At 42.7% G+C, this 24556-nt stretch overlaps 1 protein-coding gene across 1 annotated transcript in view; it reads left to right on the top strand.

Annotated features, from left to right (window-relative positions):
• Nucleotides 1–15253: 15253 nt before the first annotated feature.
• The window catches only part of mgll (monoglyceride lipase), a 71440-nt gene continuing 62137 nt past the window's right edge, over nucleotides 15254–24556 (top strand). The window contains exons 1-2 of the mRNA XM_060932168.1: nucleotides 15254–15408; nucleotides 16262–16406. Of these exons, the coding sequence (XP_060788151.1) occupies nucleotides 16282–16406 (125 nt within the window). The 5' untranslated portion in view covers nucleotides 15254–15408; nucleotides 16262–16281. The remainder of the gene's footprint in view (nucleotides 15409–16261; nucleotides 16407–24556) is intronic.

Raw genomic sequence — 24556 nt, 5'->3', positions numbered from 1 at the left:
CTTTCAATTGGTTTATCATTTCTTCATCAAATATAGAGAAACGCGGCATTGCTGAGTCAGCAGAGTTGGCCATTTTGTTGACAATTTGCTAATTTTTGTAACCGTAACCAAGCAATGAACTAGCCAATAGCATTTCAGAAATACAGCCCCGTGTTAAGGAAAAAAGCCCTCCTTGAGTGACCAATCAGAATTGAGTAATTTGGCCCTATGTATTATAAAGAATTCAGTAGAACGGGCAAAAAGAATTCAGTAAAAACCTACATACAATTATATAAAATAAACATTATATACAACAATAATTCAGCATTTGGAGTAAAGAGAGAGGGCAGGTACTTGTTGTATCTTGCCTCTAACTAAAGTCTATTTTAGAAAAACTTCTTATTTTTCTAATAATAGTAGTTTTCTCTCAGAAATGAGGCAAAAATTATATCAATTATTTTCAATTACTATTGCAAACTGTATAAGCTATTACAGGAAAAATCTCATGCACAGGCTCAACCGAATACATACTATGAAATGGAGACTATTTGGGGCCTATTTTTAGCAATAAACTTGACAATCAACAATTATTTTTGAAAAGGTTTAGACAAAAATAAATAAATATATTTAAATAAAACTCAAATGATCCAAAAGAGCCATACTTTTATGTTCAAAAATATCATTACTTTTATGTGTTGTCTATTTTGTGCATTAATATTGATTTGCTTTTTATAAGGGGTGCCAATATTTTGTTGGGTTAACTGTAGATTTAATAGTCTGGCCCGGTTGAGCTGAAGTGTGTGAAAGCATGTAAAAGGTCTGAGTGCGCAATACATGCTGACTGTGGGGAAACACATACCACATTACAGCCACCTCTCCATCTCTCTCTCTCTCTCTCTGTCTCTCTCTCAGGATGCAGTGTTGGCTGTTTGGATAAGGGGAATTTCTTCAATGACAATCACTAAAGTGATTTTCTTTTCCACTGTGTATAATGCTGTTCTTCACCATCAAGGAGAAAACACACAGGAGGTCAGACATCAGCACGCGCACACACACACACACACACACACACACACACTAATTAGAGTCTTGGTAATGAGGAAATGCCATGTTGTATCCAGTTTTGCATGGGGAAATAGTCTGATAGCTACACTTACAACATCCATCCACACACACTCAGGTTGCACTTAATTAGAGCACTGGCAATGTGGAAATGCTACATCACTGCCGGCTTTCCATGGTAGCACTTAAATAAGACTTGTGATGACTATACAGACCACATGTGGCCACACACATGCATACACATCTTAGATCCATTATCACTGTTCCACCAGAGCAACTATAAGTCTGCATAGGCCAATGGCAAGCAAATACATATTTAAAACCTCGACACAATTTAGAGCTTACATTTTCCAGATTTCATGTGCTCCATTCTATTTGGTAAATATAACAGTGAATATAGTCATACTGATTTACACAATGGATTGATGCACAAATTACTCTAAACTCAAACTGTGGAATGTGCTTTTTTTTTAATCATTGAAACCTGACAAGCAAATTAGTTTGAGGGGTTTTTTTTGTTGTTATTTTGTTTTTGTATGGTTATGCTTAAAAAAACAGCGAAAGCTGACAACATAATTGGGAAATATGAATCAGTGTTGTAGTGTTATAACATCGTTTAATATCACAGCCTGTCATGTTCCAGCATGCAAATGTAGGCCATGCAAACTCCTGGACAGTATGAGAAACTTTATCAATGGCTGTATAAATACAGTCTATAAAACATGAAACAGTGTGGGTGTATGAAGGGCACTTTTTGTGCATTTGTAAATAAAATGGATTTCTTGATTAAACTGCCTTTTTATTGTCCAAACCTATTGTATCAAGTGATTAATGAAGAAGAATGAATGACAAAATTCACTATTTTACTATTTAAAAATGCATTCTTGCTTTTGGTGACTTTATGGTCAACAGGTTACAAAAGCCTGCGCGAAGCAATTCATTAAAACAGTTGCTCCAAGTCATTGTTGAAAGAAACCAAACTGAAAGAAAGAAACTGTGGACTGGAATGGCAAGAAAACACACTGGCCGTGAATTAAAAACAATACTTGCTGTATTTCTATCCTTTTAAAAAGTGTTAGCTGTGATTTCTTTTGGGAAAAGCATTTGATATAGACTCATCCTTGAAACTGAGGGCATATCATTCAGTGATTTGTCTGAAAGCATATTATTCAAAAACGACAATCAATGAAACTAGCATGTGGTTACAAGAGTGAGGGATGGTTGAAGCCAATGGATGTGAAATGAATGACCAGAAATGGAGGGGAAAGTGGTGTTCCTCTTCAGAATTATACATAACAGCAGAAGTATGCACATATGACTAACATCTGTGTTGTTCTTCTTTTTCCACAGTCTCACAAGGCCACACATTTCTGAACCAAAATCCATCTCATACATGGAGAATCCTGAACGTGGCAAAAAATCTAGAAGCTATCACCTTTTTAAATCAATCTGTTATGAATAATTTGTTTTTACTTGTATATGTCTGTAAATTCATTACCATAATAAATGGCAAATAGGTGGAAGTTGTGGTACCACCATGATATTTAACAGTTATTCCATGAAATCAAGTCGTACATGAGCTGATCGCTGATGAGGCGCGTAGTACTGAGTTGGCTATAAGCCATGTACGACGAGACTGAGTGGAATCACTGTTTTATTCTATCCACATTCACTGGATTTTGAGAAACAGAACATTTTTATTTTTAATTTTTGCAAATTCGATAAATAAAAACTTTATACAAAATGCCCGACAAAATCATTTCCACTTAGAATGTAAACAAACCAGCAAAATGACAGTAGCAATTTGTGAAAAATGCTACAATAGTAATTATTGAATTTAAAAAAAAAAAAAAAGATACGTTCTTACCATCAAATACTTTTATTCCATATTTTGTTGCACTTTTTTTTTTTTTTTGGGGGGTATTTTCGAGTTTTTATTTAATCCTTGGTTGGCTCAGCGACACGCTCTGCCATTTTGTTTTTCCTCTACTCACGGTATATGAGCTGATATCCTAGTAGTAGAGTAGCCAATCAGAGTGTGCAATTGCTCATATCCAGTGAATGTGGATAGAATAAAATGTATTAACATCTGTATGTTATTATATAAGTATATATAATTTATACACCACATGATTCAGTGTGACATCATTCAGACATTCATTAAGTCATGAGGACATGATATTAAATCCAATACTCTGATGGATTTGATGATTAAAATGACTTTGGGTGTGTACATATAGTGTAATAAGCTGAATTGTTAATACCTTCCAAGAAGGAGAAAAGCAGGCAGTTGAGACTGAACAACTGATTATAACTGCTATAAGTGATAACAGCAATAAACTAACATTCCACAATATGAAATGTAACTATAAAAGAAAAAAAGGATTATGTGTTTGTCTTTAATAAATTAAATACTGTAATATAAGAGGAATAAAACACTTGTTGTGATGTGCTGTTATAGGAAAATAATCAACTTCAGGGCAGTATGCGTAACTCTGCTTGGCACTGGGTCACATCACACCACCCCAGCAATGATTATTCTCCTATAACAGCATGCCCTAAAGTGTTTTATTTATTTATTTATTTATTTATTTATTTATTTATTTATTTATTTACTTACTTAAGAGACAATATCACAATATTAATAAACATTTAAAAACTAAATTATAAGGTCTACTTTATACAATTGGACAAATACCTATAATAAATAAATGTATGACACACAGCACACAGTCATTAAAGTATCATTATAAAACAGTATTTCTGTCTACACCCTAATAGAGCTACCATCTCTGTGTATCATCTCTCTATCATCAAAAAGAACTCAGAAAACAGGTTATTCTGGTTTGTTTGTTATTGTTTTTACATTTTTACACCATTGTCTCTGGCAGAAATATGTTTGGCATGCTTGGGCCTGGTAGAGGCTGTTTTGATTGCTACTTGTTCTTGAAACTGGAACAGGCAGGCTGCTCTGATTGCTACTTGTTTTGGTGATTTAAATCCTTGAGATTTATCTTCGCTCACACATTCTACTCTCAGTTTAATGAAGGTTATGTTGACCAGTAATTTCTTTCTTATTTTCATAAAACTATAATCCTGATGGGTGATGTAATGATACATAATGTCTCTCTTCTTTCATAATTGAAATGAATTGAATTGAATTGAATTGAATGCATGTCCTGCATGTCTTTGGACTGTGGGGGAAACCGGAGCACCCGGAGGAAACCCACACAGACACGGGGAGAACATGCAAACTCCACACAGAAAGGCCCATGTCGGCCACTGGGCTCAAACCCAGGACCTTCTTGGTGTGAGGCGATAGTGCTAACTACTACATGCTTTGTCAATTCAACCTCCTTCAGTACAGATAGATCAAAACCTAACAGTTTCCTAATAGTTCTCATTATGTAAAAGTATGAGGCTGATATTCGTGACAACTACAACTGTTTATTTTTACTGTTTATGTTTATGACACCCACTAATTTATTTGTATGTTACAGTCTTTCTACTTATACATTTGCGGCACATCTCAGGCCATCCTAAATCTTGAAACTCTTCCCTCTATTAACATTTTTAAAAACCGTTTGAAATCAGCTTTAACTGAGCTATGCAACTGTTTTTAAACCTATGGTTTCTTGTCTGCTTTTAGCTGTCTGTGTTACTTTGTTTAATCATAGTCTGTCATTACTAGTGAGCTGGTGTGTGTAATATGTTATGAAGTGTGTGTAGCATGTTATGTAGTGAGTGTAGTATGTTATTTGTAGTGTAGTTGTGGTTTGTCCTGTCTTTTGTGTGTGTAACTATTTTGCCATCCGTCTTGGCCAGGACTCCCCGGTGGAAGAGTTACTGTAACTCAGTGGGACCATTTTTCCTGGTTAAATAAAGGCTAAATAAATAAAATAAATAAAAAATAAAACATGGGTAAAGCTTGTAAACAGCTGATTCCACACACTCAGGTGACATTATGTTTTCAAGCCAAGGTGCTAAAAGTGTTTCTACAACTGTCATAAATAATCATGTCAGTTACATGATACCTTGTTAAAATTGTGATTTGCATGCAGGACCTGCATGGTTTCTTTGCTATATCCTTTGGTTTACATTTTTTCGCGCAGATTTAACTCCACCCCTAGCTGGAACCAAGTTATTCAGCTCTACTTCTTTTCCTTTAATGGTAACTTCCATGGTATATGTAGTTTTAACAGAGGGGTCAGGCCAATTAGGGGTAAGAGGAAAGCTTGTTTGTGTTTTCAATGCAATTGCAATTTGCCTCTCAGGCAGCAAGAGGCTCTAAAAATTACAAACAGCTGCTGATGGCCAATTCTACAACCCCTAAAATAAAATTAAATAAAAATAAAACATACGATTGAAACAAAAAGCTGTATAATACATGGCAACATGGTGATGTAGTGGTTAGCACTGTTGCCTCACATCAAGAAGGTTCTGGGTTTGAGCCCAGTGGCCGATGGGGGCCTTTCAGTGTGTGGAGTTTGCATGTTCTCCCCATGTCTGCGTGGGTTTCCTCTGGGTGCTCCGGTTTCCCCCACAGTCCAAAGACATGCAGGTTAGGCTAATTGGTGGCTCTAAATTGACCGTAGGTGTGAACATGAGTGTGAATGATTGTTTGTCTCTGTGTCAGCCCTGTGATGACCTGGCGACTTGTCCAGGGTGTACCCCGCCTCTCGCCCATAGTCAGCTGGGATAGGCTCCAGCTTGCCCGCGACCCTGCACAGAATGTAGGTTATGGATGGATGGATGGATGGATGGATGGATGGATGGATGGATAATACATTCGTACAGCAACCAATTTGGGATAAAACCCAGAAGCAACTTAATAAAGAATTGTTCTTTTTGTAATATTTGAGAGTTAACAATAAAATTGCTTTATCTTTTATTGGAGCACTACATATGTACAGTGCCTTGCAAAAGTATTCATACCCCTTGAACTTTTTCACATTTTTCCACCTTACAACCACAAACTTAAAAGTTTTTTATTGAGATTTTATGTGATAGACAAACACAGAGTAGCACATAATTGTGAAGTGAAACAAAAATGATAAATGGTCTTCAAAATTTTAAACAAATAAAAATCTGAAAAATGTGGTGTGCATTAGTATTCAGCCCCCTGTCCTCTGATACCTCTAAATACAATCCAGTGCAATCAATTGCCTTCAGAAGTCATCTAATTAGTTAATAGAGTCCTACTGTGTGTAATTTACTCTCAGCATAAATACACTTGTTCTGTGAAGGCCTCAGTGGTTTGTTAGAGAACACTGAAGAACAAACAGCATCATGAAGACCAAAGAACTCACCAGACAGGTCAGGGATAAAGTTCTGGAGAAGTTTAAAGCAGGGTTAGGTTATTTAAAAAAAAAATCCCAAGCTCTGAACATCTCAAGAAGCACTGTTCAATCCATCATTCAAAAATGGAAAAATTATGGCACAACTGCAAACCTACCAAGACATGGCCGTCCACCTAAACTGACAGAGCGAGCAAGGAGAGCACTGGTCAGAGAAGCAGCCAAGAGGCCCATGATCACTCTGGAGGAGCTGCAGAAATCCACAGCTCAGGTGGGAGAATCTGTGCACAGGACAACTATAAGTCGTACACTCCACAAATCTGGCCTTTTTGGAAGAGTGGCAAGAAGAAAGCCATTGTTGAAAGACAGGCATAAGAAGCCATGTAGGGGACACAGCAAACATGTGGAAGAAGGTGCTTTGGTCAGATGAGACCAAAGTTGAACTTTTTGGCCTAAATGCAAAGCGCTATGTGTGGCGGAAAACTAACACTGCTCATCACCCTGCACACACCATCCCCACTGTGAAACATGGTGGTGACAGCATCATGCTATGGGGATGCTTTTCTTCAGCAGGGACAGGAAAGCTGGTCAGAGTTGATGGGAAGATGGATGGAGCTAAATACAGGGCAATCCTGGAAGAAAACCTGTTGGAGGCTGCAAAAGACTTGAGACTGGGAAGGAGATTCACCTTCCAGCAAGACAATGACCCTAAACATACAGCCAGAGCTACAATGTAATGGTTTAGATCAAAGAATATTCATGTGTTAGAATGGCCCAGTCAAAGTCCAGACCTAAATCCCATTGAGCATCTGTGGCAAGACTTGAAAATTGCTGTTCACAGATGCTCTCCATCCAATCTGGCTGAGCTTGAGCTATTTTGCAAAGAAGAATGGGCAAAGAATTCAGCATCTAGATGTGCAAAGCTGGTAGAGACATACCACAAAAGACTTGCAGCTGTAATTGCAGCAAAAGGTGGTTCTACAAAGTATTGATGCAGGGGGGCTGAATACTAATGCGCATCACATTTTTCAGATTTTTATTTGTTTAAAATTTTGAAGACCATTTATCATTTTCGTTTCACTTCACAATTATGTGCTACTCTGTGTTGGTCTATCACATAAAATCTCAATAAAAAACTTTTAAGTTCATGGTTGTAAGGTGGAAAAATGTGAGTTCAAGGCGTATGAATACTTTTGCAAGGCACTGTTATAGAATAGCCCCCCTGATGTAGTGTTGGATATGTAGCCCTTTCTACCCTGAGATGACATTAATTAGGTATAAATGTTATTGATTTTGAACCAAATAAAATGCTCACCTTTTTCCTTGAGTTGAACTCAATCACCCTTCAAACCCCATTAAGTGATTTCAGTAATTTATCACAGAATAAACAATCAAGGTAATAAGGGAGTGAGAATAGTATTGACACTGTGTTCCACTAGGGGGTATTACAGTACCCTCAGTATCCCCTTCTGCTTCCCTGTGTGTGTGTGTGTGTGTGTGTGTGTGTGTGTGTGTGTGTGTGTGTGTGTGTGTGCGCGCGCGCGCGTGTGTGTGTGTGTGTGTGTTAATGTCTTTTGTTAATGTCAGCGTCAACTTTATTACCATTATACAGAAAACGCTGGATATGTTACATACACAAAATGAGGTAGTGAATCCTTCAGGGCTAAATTACATACTTAAAATTAAAAAGATGCTATAGTCTATTGGAATATGATATCTCATCTCATCTTCTCTAGCTGCTTTATCCTGTTCTACAGGGTCACAGGCAAGCTGGAGCCTATCCCAGCTGACTACGGGCGAAAGGCGGGGTACACCCTGGACAAGTCGCCAGGTCATCACAGGGCTGACACATAGACACAGACAACCATTCACACCTACGGTTAATTTAGAGTCACCAGTTAACCTAACCTGCATGTCTTTGGACTGTGGGGAAAACCGGAGCACCCGGGGGAAACCCACGCGGACACAGGGAGAACATGCAAACTCCGCACAGAAAGGCCCTCGCCGGCCACGGGGCTCGAACCCGAACTTTCTTGCTGTGAGGCGACAGCGCTAACCCCTACGCCACCATGCCACCCGGAATATGATATGTTATCATAAATTATATCATTTATGAGATGTAGTTTTAGCTACCTTTTAAAAGCCAGTTGTGTTCCACACAATTATGTGCAGGTGCAATTTAATTTTTAAATATAACATTTTTAGTCTTGACTCAAACCCCTTAAGTAGTCAGTTTCACTATTCACTCAGCTGTGATGCTTATCAACTACTAACCTGAAGACACTTGATCCTTCATAGAAAAATGACCAATAATTTAATTATTATGCATACAGAGCACTTTTTTGATGGAATAAAAACATGTATTCTATTCCCTTCTAGCAGGTTTCATTCATTTGGTTTGATAGCATGCAATATTGTTAGCATATCGCTTATCCTACATGTATTACACAACTCTACTCAATGGAGAATGAATGCTGAATATGGTTTATAATATTGCATAGTTGTCAAGACAACATGGCATCACACGTCAGAGATGTAAAACTTCTGTGCTAGGGAGCGACTGTGACAATTTGTAAACAAGCATGACTGCCAGGTTTGCTTCGTTAAATACAGAAGATTTTGAGAGAATTTTGAAAGAGAAAGATGCGTTGAACACCTGGAAGGAATGCTCAATATCATGCGAGCTGAATGGAATATATCTGATACACCACTCAACGCCATCCAATAGTATTTAAATGTTGTAGTGTTATGACATCATTTAATGTAACAGCCTATCATGTTCCAGCATGCAAATATACGCCATGCAAGCTACTGGACAGTATGAGAAACTTAATCAATGGGTTTTGGGTTTGCTTGTTTGTTTGTTTGTTTGTTTGTTTGTTTGTTGCATTTTTTAAAGGAGCCTCCAGTATCAGAGTTTTATAACAGTCAGACATACTATAAAGCTACAACTTTATGTTTTCTGACATGGGGAAAGTTTGTAGGATGGAGGACTTGTGTTTTTTTGGTAATATGATAAGCTGCATTCTTTGTCTTATGATTTTCAAGAGAGAGAGAAAAAAGAGGCAGTTGAGGTAATTATTGTTTATAGCTAAATATCACGAGTCTCAGTGAAACAGGAACTAATTTGTCTCATAGATATTCCACAACATTAAAATAGTCTAAGGGAACAAATACAGTGGTGGTTGAAAGTTTGTGAACCCTTTAGAATTTTCTATATTTCTGCATAAATATGACCTAAAACATCATCAGATTTTCACACAAGTCCTAAAAGTAGATCAAGAGAACCCAGTTAAACAAATGAGACAAAAATATTATACTTGGTCATTTATTTATTGAGGAAAATGATCCAATATTACATATCTGTGAGTGGCAAAAGTATGTGAACCTCTAGGATTAGCAGTTAATTTGAAGGTGAAATTAGAGTCAGGTGTTTTCAATCAATGGGATGACAATCGGGTGTGAGTGGGCACCCTGTTTTATTTAAAGAACAGGGATCTATCAAAGTCTGATCTTCACAAAACATGTTTGTGGAAGTGTATCACGGCACAAACAAAGGAGATTTCTGAGGACCTCAGAAAAAGCGTTGTTGATGCTCATCAGGCTGGAAAAGGTTACAAAACCATCTCCAAAGAGTTTGGACTCCACCAATCCACAGTCAGACAGATTGTGTACAAATGGAGGAAATCCAAGACCATTGTTGCCCTCCCCAGGAGTGGTCGACCAACAAAGATCACTCCAAGAGCAAGGCGTGTAATAGTCGGCGAGTTCACAAATGACCCCAGGGTAACTTCTAAGCAAGTGAAGGCCTCTCTCACATTGGCTAATGTTAATGTTCATGAGTCCACCATCAGGAGAACACTGAACAACAATGGTGTGCATGGCAGGGTTGCAAGGAGAAAGCCACTGCTCTCCAAAAAGAACATTGCTGCTCATCTGCAGTTTGCTAAAGATCACGTGGACAAGCTAGAAGGCTATTGGAAAAATGTTTTGTGGACGGATGAGACCAAAATAGAACTTTTTGGTTTAAATGAGAAGTGTTATGTTTGGAAAAAGGAAAACACTGCATTCCAGCATAAGATTCCATCCCATCTGTGAAACATGGTTGTAGTAGTATCATGGTTTGGGCCTGTTTTGCTGCATCTGGGCCAGGATGGCTTGCCATCATTGATGGAACAATGAATTCTGAATTACACCAGCGAATTCTAAAGGAAAATGCCAGGACATCTGTCCATGAATTGAATCTCAAGAGAAGGTGGGTCATTCAGCTGGACAACGACCCTAAGCACACAAGTCGTTCTACCAAAGAACTGTTAAAGAAGAATAAAGTTAATGTTTTGGAATGGCCAAGTCAAAGTCCTGGCCTTAAAGTGCATATCATGGGTAAATTCAGGAGCAAGATCAATATAATTCTCTTATTTTATATTAAACTTTGGTCAAATATCTGTCACATTTTGCATTTTGTGCAATTTTTTACCTTGCGCAGTACCAGAAAAATTCAGTTGAAATCAAGCCATTTAAGGCAAATTCGTCCGCCTCTGAAAAAACTTGGCATTTGGATTTCCCGGCAAGCATTGATTTTCATGATGTCATGTGCAGGACGCCTCCTTCTGAATCCTACGTCAGCACTGGTTTGTTTATGAGAATACGACCTGGTGGTTTTCTGTAAATTTCTTCAACATTATCACGTAATTATTAAAATGGTTAACAAATGTATCGTAGGAGGGTGTAGCAACACCAATCATGATGGGATTAGTACTCATCATTTTCCAAAAGACTGGACAAAGAGAGAAATGGGAGCACTTCGTGCAAGGCACCTGGAAGCTGAGGACCAAGCAGAGCTGAGAAAAAGACCAAGAAAATCGGCGATTCACAAGCCAACTGTTGCCAGGGTAAGAAATAAGAGAGACTATCCTCTAAATTAGGTGTTCCTGTGTTTGTGTGGTATATAATGTTATTTATTGACACACACAAAAGAAAACAACACGAAAGCGCTGGGCGATAATACACTTACTTCACATGTATCAAGGGATATGCGTGTCAGGGCTTGAGATCTTGGGACCTGTCAAACACATTAAATGTATATACAACCCTGCTTAGCCGATTCCATGTGTGTAGCTTATGAAATCTTTCTCCTACAGTAGCCAGTACTTTTCTAAATGAAGAAATATATAAATACATAATAGTAATTAGAAAAAATATGATTTATGTAACAATAGATAGCATTTATACATGAATCCATGGGTTTAGAAGCTCAGGCGACAATTCCATATTTCAGTGCAAAATCACTAGCTGCTAAACTTGGTCTACACAGACTGTGCACTGAACCCATGCAAGCTCTCTCAGCCTGCTGGTGGATCTGCACGTGACGTCAAGAATCTGGCTCCAGACTCCCTTGGGATTTTTCCAGACGTGTTTTGTTATTTTATTTTTTTTCTGCTGTAGACAGATGGCCTTGTGCAAAATTACCCTTCTGGATGAGTGTGTAAAGGGACATACTTTCATATAAAAAAACACTAAATTGGTCCAGGATATGCACTTTAATCCAATTGAAATGTTCTGGAAGGACCTGAAGCAAGCAGTTCATGTGAGGAAACCCACCAAGATCCCAGAGTTGAAGCTGTTCTGTACAGAGGAATGGACTAAAATTCCTCCAAGCCGGTGTGCAGGACTGATCAACAGTTACCGCAAACGTTTAGTTGCAGTTATTGCTGCACAAGGAGGTCACACCAGATACTGAAAGCAAAGGTTCACATACTTTTGCCACTCACAGATATGTAATATTGGATCATTTTCCTCAATAAATAAATGACCAAGTATAATATTTTTGTCTCATTTGTTTAACTGGGTTCTCTTCATCTACTTTTAGGACTTGTGTGAAAATCTGATGATGCTTTAGGTCATATTTATGCAGAAATATAGAAAATTCTAAAGGGTTCACAAACTTTCAAGCACCACTGTAACATGTGTTGTTCTTTAATGAAGAAAAAACTGCAATCGCTGGTCAGTTGCTGTGCTATAATGCAACACTTTTGAACATGCTGCTATTGGAAAATAAACACTGTTGTGTTGGTAACATACGGTAACTCTGCCTCATCACACCATTGCATCACTGACCATTTTCCTGTAACAGTACTCCCTGTCGTGTTTTACTCTTTACTCAACACTTACAAACACTGCCTCCATTTCATTTGAGACAACTTTTGTTGACATTAAAACTAGTGTATTTTGAAAACAATAATAACAGCCTGTGTGAGAGCAGACTTGGAAGAGGGGCTGTTTAAAACCACACAGGCGTATAATTTCATCTCATCTCATTATCTCTAGCTGCTTTATCCTGTTCTACAGGGTCGCAGGCAAGCTGGAGCCTATCCCAGCTGACTACGGGCGAAAGCCAGGGTACACCCTGGACAAGTCGCCAGGTCATCACAGGGCTGACACATAGACACAGACAACCATTCACACTCACATTCACACCTACGCTCAATTTAGAGTCACCAGTTAACCTAACCTGCATGTCTTTGGACTGTGGGGGAAACCGGAGCACCCGGAGGAAACCCACGCGGACACGGGGAGAACATGCAAACTCTGCACAGAAAGGCCCTCGCGAGCCATGGGGCTTGAACCCGGACCTTCTTGCTGTGAGGCGACAGTGCTAACCACTACATCACCGTGCTGCCCTCAGGCGTATAATATCACACTAAATAATATGTGCCATGGAAGTGTAGGCTACACTGTAAAAACCAAAAAAAAAAACCCAAAAAACCCTGTCTAGGGTATTTACTTGAAATACCGGGGTATTTAAATAATACTTCAGTGTCTTTTAGGAAGGCATGGATGTACAGTATATAGAGGATGCAAGAAAACACGCGTGTCTATTACCGTACAAAGACACTGGCGTAGACACAAGACATGTCTTCCAGGCATTTTTAAATACCCAAGACATGTCTTCCAGGTGGGGCGGCACGGTGGTGTAGTGGTTAGCACTGTTGCCTCACAGCAAGAAAGTCCTGGGTTCGAGTCCAGTGGCCGGCGAGGGCCTTTCTGTGCGGAGTTTGCATGTTCTCCCCGTGTCCGCGTGGGTTTCCTCCGGGTGCTCCGGTTTCCCCCACAGTCCAAAGACATGCAGGTTAGGTTAACTGGTGACTCTAAATTGACCGTAGGTGTGAATGTGAGTGTGAATGGTTGTCTGTGTCTATGTGTCAGCCCTGTGATGACCTGACGACTTGTCCAGGGTGTACCCCGCCTTTCGCCCGTAGTCAGCTGGGATAGGCTCCAGCTTTCCTGTGACCCTGTAGAAGGATAAAGTGGCTAGAGATAATGAGATGAGATGAGATGTCTTCCAGGTGGGGCGGCATGGTGGTGTAGTGGTTAGCACTGTTGCCTCACAGCAAGAAAGTCCTGGGTTCGAGCCCAGTGGCTGGCGAGGGCCTTTCTGTGCTGAGTTTGCATGTTCTCCCCATGTCTGCGTGAGTTTCCTCCGGGTGCTCCGGTTTCCCCCACAGTCCAAAGACATGCAGGTTAGGCTAATTGGTGGTTCTAAATTGACCGTAGATGTGAACGTGAGTGTGAATGGTTGTCTGTGTCTATGTGTCAGTCCTGCGATGACCTGGTGACTTGTCCAGGATGTACCCCGCCTCTCACCCATAGTCAGCTGGGATAGGGTCCAGTTTGCCTGCGACCCTGTAGAACAGGATAAAGCGGCTACAGATAATGGATGGATGGATGGATGGATGGATGTCTTCCAGGCATTTTTAAATACCCAAGACATGTCTTCCAGGCGGGGCGGCACGGTGGTATAGTTAGCACTGTCGCCTCATAGCAAGAAGGTCCGGGTTCGAGCCCCATGGCCGACGAGGACCTTTCTGTGTGGAGTTTGCATGTTCTCCCCGTGTCCGTGTGGGTTTCCTCCGGGTGCTCCGGTTTCCCCCACAGTCCAAAGACATGCAGGTTAGGTTAACTGGTGACTCTAAATTGACCGTAGATGTGAACGTGAGTGTGAATGGTTTTCTGTGTCTATGTGTCAGTCCTGCGATGACCTGGTGACTTGTCCAGGGTGTACCCCGCCTCTCACCCATAGTCCGCTGGGATAGGGTCCAGTTTGCCTGTGACCCTGTAGAACAGGATAAGCGGCTACAGATAATGGATGGATGGATGTCTTCCAGGCATTTTTAAATACCCAAGACATGTCTTTGTTACATTTAGGGGTATTTAAATAAGACATGTCTAAGCCCGGCGGCACGGTGGTGTAGTGGTTAGCGCTGTCGCCTCACAGCAAGAAGGTCCGGGTTCGAGCCCCATGGCCGACGAGGACCTTTCTGTGTGGAGTTTACATGTTCTCCCCGTGTCTACATGGGCTTCCTCCGGGTGCTCCGGTTTTCCCCCACAGTCCAAAGACATGCAGGTTAGGCTAACTGGTGGTTCTAAATTGACCGTAGGTGTGAACGTGAGTGTGAATGGTTGTCTGTGTCTATGTGTCAGCCCTGTGATGACCTGGTGACTTGTCCAGGGTGTACTCCGCCTTTCGCCCGTAGTCAGCTGGGATAGGGTCCAGTTTGCCTGCGACCCTGTAGAAGGATAAAGCGGCTAGAGATAATGAGATGAGATGTCTAAGGCCTTTTTATTTTAAGTGCACTCTTGATGGAATCAGAATCAGAATTATGTTTATTCCCAAGTACATTCTTACAGAATGAACTCGCTTTGGTAGTTGGTTCCTGAACAGTTAAGGCATAAGACAAAAGTAGTGCTCTAAATAGAATAAAAATAGGACAGAGACGTGGTTATAGAAGGCTGCGCTGCAGGCAAGGTAGGATGCGGTTTAGTCTCAGACGGTGTGTGTGTGTGTGTGTGTGTGTGAGAGAGAGAGAGAGAGAGAGAGAGAGAGAGAGAGAAATGGGGTGTGTGTCGGGGTGGGGTGATGGTGGCTGTAGTGCTGTACTGGTGTTTCCTCCACCCTCCAGAGGCAGCATCTGTAGGGCGCTCGGAGCTCAGCTCTTTTCCATGCACACTACACACTAGGCTCTCAGTCTCCTCGGGATTTTCTGCTCTTAGTTTATTTGGATTCATCCAGGTGAGTCAAGTCAAGTGGTCCGACTGAATGTTTTTTTGTTTATTCCTGTGTTTAATTCGCACCTATGTTTTTTTTTCCTCGATCATATATTATTATTATTATTATTATTATTATTATTATTATTATTATACAAGCTGTATTAGATTCGTTGAAGTTGTTAGACTGCATTAATTCCTTGCTATGTCAGAGAACGTTTTAATTTAGATCGAAGGATAAAACCTTCACCAAAATCACTGGATAGAAACCAAAAGTGAATTTTCCCTCTGGGGTCAACTGGACACCTGTCATCCAGAAACTGTGTCTTTAAAGTTGAAGCAAAAAATCTTATTGCGTTTAAAGCCCATTTGGAATGAACTCATCACTGCGGGTGTTTGTTTATGAGCCTAGTGGATGGAGATTTTGCGGTGTTGAATGAATTTGGAGCGGCAGGATTTTCTGCACTGGGTTCGTGTGTGTGTGTGTGTCAGACGAGTTCAGCGGACAGGACCGCGGTCAGTCTATTTTTACTGCACTGTCACTGAGTTCATGCGCTCTGTAAGTTCCGCTGTTGGCGTTCTCAGTGCCGCAGGACGCTGCTCTGGGTCTCTGGCTGGACAATGGACTTTCATTGAGACCTGCATGGTCGCGTGTGCGCGCGCGGGCGCGCGTGCATGTCTAGCCTGTACTGTGTGTTCGGGTGCTCGTGCGTGCATGTGTGTTAAGGTGACACTGACGTCACGTGACCTGCATTATGTTAGAATGAATGAATGCATGAATAACGCAATGAAGAGCGCGGTGGTGTGCGCACTGATGGCGGTGCTCTCGTGCTGGCTCGGCTCGGACCTGCTCTCACTGCTCGGCGCGTTTGTTCCAGACGCACTGCTCAGCGCTGTCATGCCGGAAGCAGAAGGATCAAGCCGGACTCCGCAGGGTGTCCCCTACAGCGAGCTGCCGCACATCATCAACCCTGACGGACTGCACCTGTTCTGCCGCTACTGGGAACCTCAAGGACCGCCGAAGTGAGTAACACGATTCACAGTGCTGTAATGTATAACCTAAAACACCTCCCCGTTAGCTCCCTATAAACTCCTGGGACAGGGAGACATGTAGGCTTCATCCCAAACCACCATCATAGGCTACTGCTGCACTACACTGTAACAGAATAGTGCACTCTCAGAAATAAAGGTGCAGAAATGTAGGGGAGAGCAGGGAGACTTAGGACAGTTTCATCTCATCTCATCTCATTATCTCTAGCCGCTTTATCCTGTTCTAGGGTCGCAGGCAAGCTGGAGCCTATCCCAGCTGACTACGGGAGAAAGGCGGGGTACACCCTGGACAAGTCGCCAGGTCAACACAGGGCTGACACATAGACACAGACAACCATTCACACTCACATTCACACCTACGGTCAATTTAGAGTCACCAGTTAACCTAACCTGCATGTCTTTGGACTGTGGGGGAAACCGGAGCACCCGGAGGAAACCCACACGGACACGGGGAGAACATGCAAACTCCGCACAGAAAGGCCCTCGTCGGCCACGGGGCTCGAACCCAGAACCTTCTTGCTGTGAGGTGACAGTGCTAACCACTACACCACCGTGCTGCCCACTTAGGACAGTTTGTTTTCCTATAAATTAATTTCAACCAATCAGGTTTTAGATTACATCAGAAGTTTGATGTTGCCCCTTAGCTTTGGAGCCACGAAGCTGAACACTGCAGTAAAGTCTGTGCAGTTCAATGTTTTTGGCAACCAAAACTTGTATTTTCTACTTCGCCTCCACCTCCATTCTGTAGTGTGATGCCTGCTGGTGAACTCTGGATTTGTTAGGAATTATGGAGCCTCAAGTATATAATATAGTATCATTTATTAAAATTCTGTGGGAAAAACATTTAAGGATTTTTTTTTTCAAAAAGCCCAGATGGGGAGAGTTGGGACAGTTCATCATGTTACAGGGTTTTTTTTCCTTGTGGTTTACAAATATAACTTTTTTTTTTGTTAAAAATGTGGACGTGTATCTGCATGAGGGTTCTTATTCTTATTTCATTCCTTCTTAAGAATGGAACTGTTTTGTCTAGTCAGGTTTTTGGGTAAACTGACATTTTTCTATCGCTGTACCAGCATTGTGTGTTCATACAGTTCATATTTTACCAGTTTTGATAATAAATAAAAATTAAACATGTAGGCCTAGGTATTTTATTTTTCTTCCATGTCTCCCCACTATGTCCCAACTCTCCCAACATCATGTCCTATGTCTTCTCTTAGTGTCTCATATCTCCCCACAAAAAAAATAATGACAGAAAAAGTGAAGCCTGAAGACTAGTATATGTGCCAAGCTGAGAAACTAATGTTGTGGTAAGAGGGTATAATGCAATCTGAATGTGACGCTGTCTGCAAAGAATTTGGCACAATCTACAAAAGCTGAAAACTTGTCCCAAGTCTACCCATTCTCTGTCAGAAACTTAGAAAGGTACCAAACTGTATGTCACCTTGTCGTTGTGGTGGTACGTTGAATGTACCTGGGAAGGGGCCTGTGTTATACTGTTAATTAGCTTTTAAAGCTTTAAAAAGGGTCAAATTAGTGGTCAACAAGACTTGCCTTCAATGTTGTTGTTGTTGTTGTTGTTGTTTATAAATGTAGCCTATCCTTTGATAGTACTACCTTAGTGACAAGGAAAAGTAGTACAGTTTAGTACCTTTATTTCTGAGAGTGTATCATTAAAGGTTTGTATCATTAGTAGGCTATGTCTCTATCACCGTAAAACATGAATAATTCAAGGTACACAGCTGGACCTGAAGGACTACTGATGTATGTTTAATCTAAAAGTTATACCACATGCACCGTCCCAAAGTACAAAGATAGGCCTACATACTACAGTTGATGTACCTTTGGTGTTACCACCCCATTAACAAGGAAAAGTACAGTTTGGTACCTTTTTTTTGTGGATGAAAGTCAGTGCCATCTGTATTATCTTAAAAGCTTAATGGATTTCTCAGGTGTTCATTGCATAATTAAGGAAGGGTTCTTTGTTTCCTAAAGAAGTTATACTTGTAGCCTACCTGGTAGGGAAATACTCTGCTGTAGGACTTTACATAGAATCTTGACAGGTTGCCTTTTTGCATTCATGCATTTTAATAGACTCAGTATCTGAAATGGTGGCCTGTTCCCTATTCCTGTCCAGTTTCCAAGTCCAGGTGCATTATGGGTATTTTATACCTGCTAGATTGCATCAGTTGAATGCTAACTGATTGCAGTGCATTCTGTACTAGATATTCTCTATTATATTGTCAGACATAGCTGCAAAATGGCCAAACTCCCAAAATAGTCCACTATACTGTATATGCCAGTGAATAAGGTTTGGATTCAAACAGTTTGTGTTCAAAAATATCCCTACCAACAGAAACAACAAAGTACATTACAGTTACTCTGAATGAATCCTATAGGCAGGTTTGCCAGTTCAGCATGAAAATATAAAATAATCAATATCCTTATCCAAACCCTATGCACAGCCCAACATCCCTATTTTTGCTAAATGCATGGACTAACTTTCCATACTGATGTGGCCAGGAGTATGGTGTAGTGGGCTTCATAGCAGAAACTGGGTCAGAATTAAAAGCTCCTTTCTCAGGTTACTAGGTTACACATTCAGGAAATTAATATTGGTGTGCTGTGGGCTGCTGTTTTTTTTTTTTTTTTTTACTGTTTAGTTGTAGTAAAATGAAGAAGAAACCTTTATTTGTCACATGCACACTTCAAGCACAGTGAAATTCATTCTCTGCATTTAACCTATCTGAAGCAGTGAACACACGCACGCACACACCCAGAGCGCCCAAGGAGCAGTCAGGGGTTCGGTACCTTGCTCAAGGGCACCTCAGCCCAAGGCCGCCCCACGTCAACCTAACTGCATGCCTTTGGATTGTGGGGTAAACTGGAGCACCCAGAAGAAACCCACGCAGACACAGGGAGAACATGCAAACTCCACACAGAAAGGCCCTCGCCGGCCGCTGGGTTCGAACTCGGAACCTTCTTGCTGTGAGGCAACCGTGCTAACCACTACACCACCGTGCCACCCTTTTATAATAATAGTAGTAGTAGTAGTAGCCTACAATAATATGGGGTGTGGACCATACCCATATATACACGTTAGACTATAGACAATGGTCTCAAATATCATCATCAAAACACCAACTGAGGGAATATCCTTGCATGGCATGTATGTATACAGCATATATATTTATATAGTGTGTGGTGTACCGTATATACAATGAGCCCTGCCCACAATCCACACCTTAGGGGAGCCAGAGACAAATTAGCAATTTACAGACATGCTAAAACAATACTCAAATCAAGACCAAGCAAAAGTCTACCTTGCTAACACATAATAAAGCCAAGACAGAATTAAAAAAAAACCTCAAAGCACACTGGTGTACTTGATGACTGATTATGGTGCTGAAAAACATTGTCTAATGATTTACATTATTTTCATACTCATATAACCATTCTGTGAGCCTTTGTGCACCTTGGATGAGGATTAGTATTAAACTGGAAGAGCTCCCTCCCATCAGAATAGAAATGTTTCATCATCAAGAATTTTCCATGTCCCAACAGCTAGCCACTGTGTTCGGGGATCAGGTTGTCGAGGGCCCTGCCTTCGACTGCCGCCCAATCCACACTGCACCAGCCCCCTATGGCTACCTCTGTGGGTGGTGAACCCACAGGAGGTCGGGCCCACGTCACCGCTTTGGGCTGAGCCTGGCCACCAAGTGCTCACATACGAGCCCCAACCCCGGGCCTGACTCCAGGGTGGGGCCCTGGCTGCGCCATACCGGGCGATGTCACGGTCCTTGATTTTTTTTTTGATAGCTCAGCCGCCATGTGTTGGAGTTTACCCCAGTGAACAAGAGGGTCGCCTCTCTGCGCCTTAGGATTGGGGAGAGGGCTCTTGCTGTTGTTTGTGCCTACGGGCCGAATAGCAGTATAGAGTATCCTGCCTTCTTGGAGTCCCTGGGAGAGGTACTGAGAGGTGCTCAGACTGGGGACTCCATTGTTCTACTGGGGGACTTCAACGCCCACGTGGGCAACGACAGTGACACCGGGAGGGGTGTGATTGGGAGGAACGGCCTCCCTGATCTGAACCCGAGTGGTGTTTTGTTATTGGACTTCTGTGCTAGTCACGGTTTGTCCATAACTAACACCATGTTCGAGCATAGGGGTGTCCATAAGTGCACGTGGCACCAGGACACCTTAGGTCGGAGGTCGATGATCGACTTTGTTGTCGTTTCATCTGATCTCTCGCCCTATGTCTTGGACACTCGGGTGAAGAGAGGGGCTGAGCTGTCAACTGATCACCACCTGGTGGTGAGTTGGATCTGCTGGCGGAGGAGGAAGCTGGACAGACCTGGCAGGCCCAAACGTATGGTGAGGGTCTGCTGGGAACGTCTGGCCGAGCACTCTGTTGGGGAGGTCTTTAACTCCCACCTCTGGGAGAGCTTCTCCCAGCTTCCGAAGGAGGTGGGGGGCATTGAGTCTGAGTGGACCATGTTCTCTGCCTCCATTGTCAGCGCGGCTGTTCGGAGCTGTGGCCGCAAGGTCTCCGGTGCCTGTCGTGGCGGCAATCCCTGAACCCGGTGGTGGACACCAGAAGTAAGGGATGCCGTCAAGCTGAAGAAGGAGTCCTATCAGGCCATGTTGGCCTCCTGGACTCCTAAGGCAGCTGATGGGTATCGGCAGGCCAGGCATGCCGCAGCTCGGGCAATTGCGGAAGCAAAAACTCGGAACTGGGAGGAGTTCAGTGAGGCCATGGAGGAGGACTATCGGTTGTCCTCAAAGAAATTCTGGCAAACCGTCCGGCGCCTCAGGAGGGGGAAGCAGTACTCTGCCAACACTGTTTACAGTGCGGGTGGGGCGCTATTGACCTTGACTGGGGACATTGTCGGGCGGTGGAAGGAATACTTCGAGGATCTCCTCAATCCCACTGTCACGTCTTCCATTGAGGAAGCGGAGGCTGATGACTCAGAGGTGGACTCGTCCATTACCCAAGCCAAAGTCACTGAGGTGGTTAGCAAGCTCCTCGGTGGCAGGGCACCGGGGGTGGATGAGATCCGCCCGAGTATCTCAAGTCTCTGGATGTTGTGGGGCTGTCTTGGCTGACACGCCTCTGCAACATCGTGTGGCGGTCGGGGACAGTGCCTTTGGAGTGGCAGACTGGGGTGGTGGTCCCTCTTTTTAAGAAAGGGGACCGGAGAGTGTGCTCCAATTATAGGGGAATTACACTTCTCAGCCTCCCAGGGAAGGTTTACTCCAGGGTAGTGGAGAGGAGAATTCGGCCAATAGTTGAAGCTCGGATCCAGGAGGAGCAATGCGGTTTTCGTCCTGGTCGCGGAACACTGGACCAGCTCTATACCCTTCATAGGGTGCTCGAGGGTTCATGGGAGTTTGCCCAACCAGTCCACATGTGCTTTGTGGATTTGGAGAAGGCATTCGACCGTGTCCCTCATGGTATTCTGTGGGGGGTGCTTTGGGAGTATGGGGTTCGGGGCTCTTTGCTAAGGGCTGTCCAGTCCCTGTACGAACGGAGCAGGAGTCTGGTTCGCATTGCCGGCAGTAAGTCAGACCTGTTCCCAGTGCATGTTGGACTCTGGCAGGGCTGCCCTTTGTCACCGGTTCTGTTCGTAATCTTTATGGACAGAATTTCTAGGCGCAGCCAGGGGCCAGAAGGAATCCTGTTTGGGAACCACAGGATTTCATCTCTGCTTTTCGCAGATGATGTTGTCCTGTTGGCTTCTTCAAACCAGGACCTTCAGCATGCACTGGGGCGGTTTGCAGTCGAGTGTGAAGCGGCTGGGATGAGAATCAGCACCTCCAAGTCAGAGGCCATGGTTCTCGACCGGAAAAGGGTGGCTTGCCCTCTCCAGGTTGGTGGAGAAGTCCTGCCTCAAGTGGAGGAGTTTAAGTATCTCGGGATCTTGTTCACAAGCGAGGGAAGGATAGAGCGTGAGATCGACAGGCGGATCGGTGCGGCCTCCTCAGTGATGCGGTCGCTTTACCGGTCCGTCATGGTGAAGAAGGACCTGAGCCAAAAGGCGAAGCTCTCGATTTACCAGTCGATCTACGTTCCGACTCTCACCTATGGTCATGAGCTTTGGGTAATGACCGAAAGAACAAGATCGCGGATACAAGCGGCCGAACTGAGTTTCCTTCGCAGGGTGGCTGGGCGCTCCCTTAGAGATAGGGTGAGAAGCACAGTCACTCGGGAGGAGCTCAGAGTAGAGCCGCTGCTCCTCCACATCGAGAGGAATCAGCTGAGGTGGCTCGGGCATCTCTTTCGGATGCCTCCTGGACGCCTCCCTGGGGAGGTGTTCCAGGCATGTCCCCCCAGGAGGAGGCCCCGGGGAAGATCCAGGACACGCTGGAGGGACTATGTCTCTCGGCTGGCCTGGGAACGCTTCAGTGTTCTTCCCGAGGAGCTGGCCGAGGTGTCTGTGGAAAGGGAAGTTTGGGCTTCCATGCTCAGACTGCTGCCTCTGCGACCCGGCCCCAGATAAGCGGAAGAAGACGAGATGAGACGAGACAAGACGAGACTTTTCCATTAACTTACTGTGACACTTTTCTCTAAGCCCTAAACTGCAAAATGAACAAACAAATACTGTCCATTCATTCATTCATACCTTTTTTTTTTGAGCGAGATATATTCTTATGTGAGCATTTCTATTATGCAAATGCCTTGTTGATGAATGAGGCAAGAGGAGAATGGCCAGAGTAGTTTGAGCTGACAGGAATGTTATGGTAACTAAAACAAGAGTGCTCTGAGACCACAATATCCCCTGCTGGCAGCTATGCCATAACTCTGGTAAAATGTGACTGAATTGAACGAAATTGCAATATGTGTATTACCGACATATAACAAAGAATCCTGCCAAGTTTTGTGAAATTCCTCCAAAAATTGTGAGAGGAATTGATTTCAGAAGGTGAGTACCCTTCCTGGGATGGACGAAGGGATGGACGGACGGACATCACCACAACATAATCTCCCTTTGGGCCTTTCGGCCAGCGGGGGATAATAACCTACTTTTTACAACAGTGGAAAGCAGAAAAGCATCTCAGAATGCACAACACTTCTGACTTTAAAGGAATGTTTACAAAAGGAGAAGTCATGAAGAATTCGTGAAGAAATTTATTTCCAAAGTAATACCTGAATATTTAGTGAATTATGACAATATGAACGAGTGTATGACAAGATGGAAAGGGTCCCTTTTGTAAACATCAGACAACAGCCCCTGAGTGATAATTGACTACAGGTACAATGGTGCTTGAAAGTTTGTGAACCCTTTAGAATTTTCTATATTTCTGCAAAAATATGACCGAAAACATCATCAGATTTTCACACAAGTCCTAAAAATAGATAAAGAGAACCCAGTTAAACAAATGAGACAAAAATATTAGACTTGGTTATTTATTTATTGAGGAAAATGATCCAATATTACATATCTGTGAGTGGTAAAAGTATGTGAACCTTTGCTTTCAGTATCTGGTGTGACCCCCTTGTGCAGCGATAACTGCAACTAAACATTTCCGGTAAGTGTTGATCAGTCCTGCACACTGGCTTGGAGGAATTTTAGGCCCTGTCCACACGGCAATGGATTCAGGTGACTCCGATACAATTGCTTATCGTTTAGGCCTGGCGTCCACACGGCACCGGCATTTTGGGTGCCCAAAACGCAATCTTTTTGAGAACGGGTTCCAGAGTGGAAAGATCTGGCAACGTTGCCGTTGTGAAGTCGTCTGGATGAGTAGAACGGATTTGTTTACGATGACGTCACAACCACATGACTGTGAGTGCTTCACGCCGGGTAGAAGTGTAACAAACTCGATGCGAGTTGTCAACAAATCCTATAACTTGGTTCATGAAACGCACTTACAAAATATTTTCACTGTGAATATTTATTGTGTAATGGTGCAAAGTGAGAGAGAGAGAGACTCTGCGCAGAGTCAATCCCGCCAGCAAAAATAGGGGAAAAAAGGAGCGATCTCACCTCTTCAGATATTGGTTTAAGTCCTACAATACATTCCTCAAAAAGGGCATAGAAGAGCAAATTAATCCATCAGCGTGTAGCATTCAATTTATTCCGGACCATTAAAGACGCCGCCTTCCGCGTAGAATCATACGTCAT

The sequence above is a fragment of the Neoarius graeffei genome, chromosome 10, assembly GCF_027579695.1.
Source record: "Neoarius graeffei isolate fNeoGra1 chromosome 10, fNeoGra1.pri, whole genome shotgun sequence".
Lineage (NCBI taxonomy): Eukaryota > Metazoa > Chordata > Actinopteri > Siluriformes > Ariidae > Neoarius > Neoarius graeffei.
The sequence above is the reverse complement of the archived record's forward strand: the minus strand, read 5'-3'. Positions and strand labels throughout refer to the sequence as shown.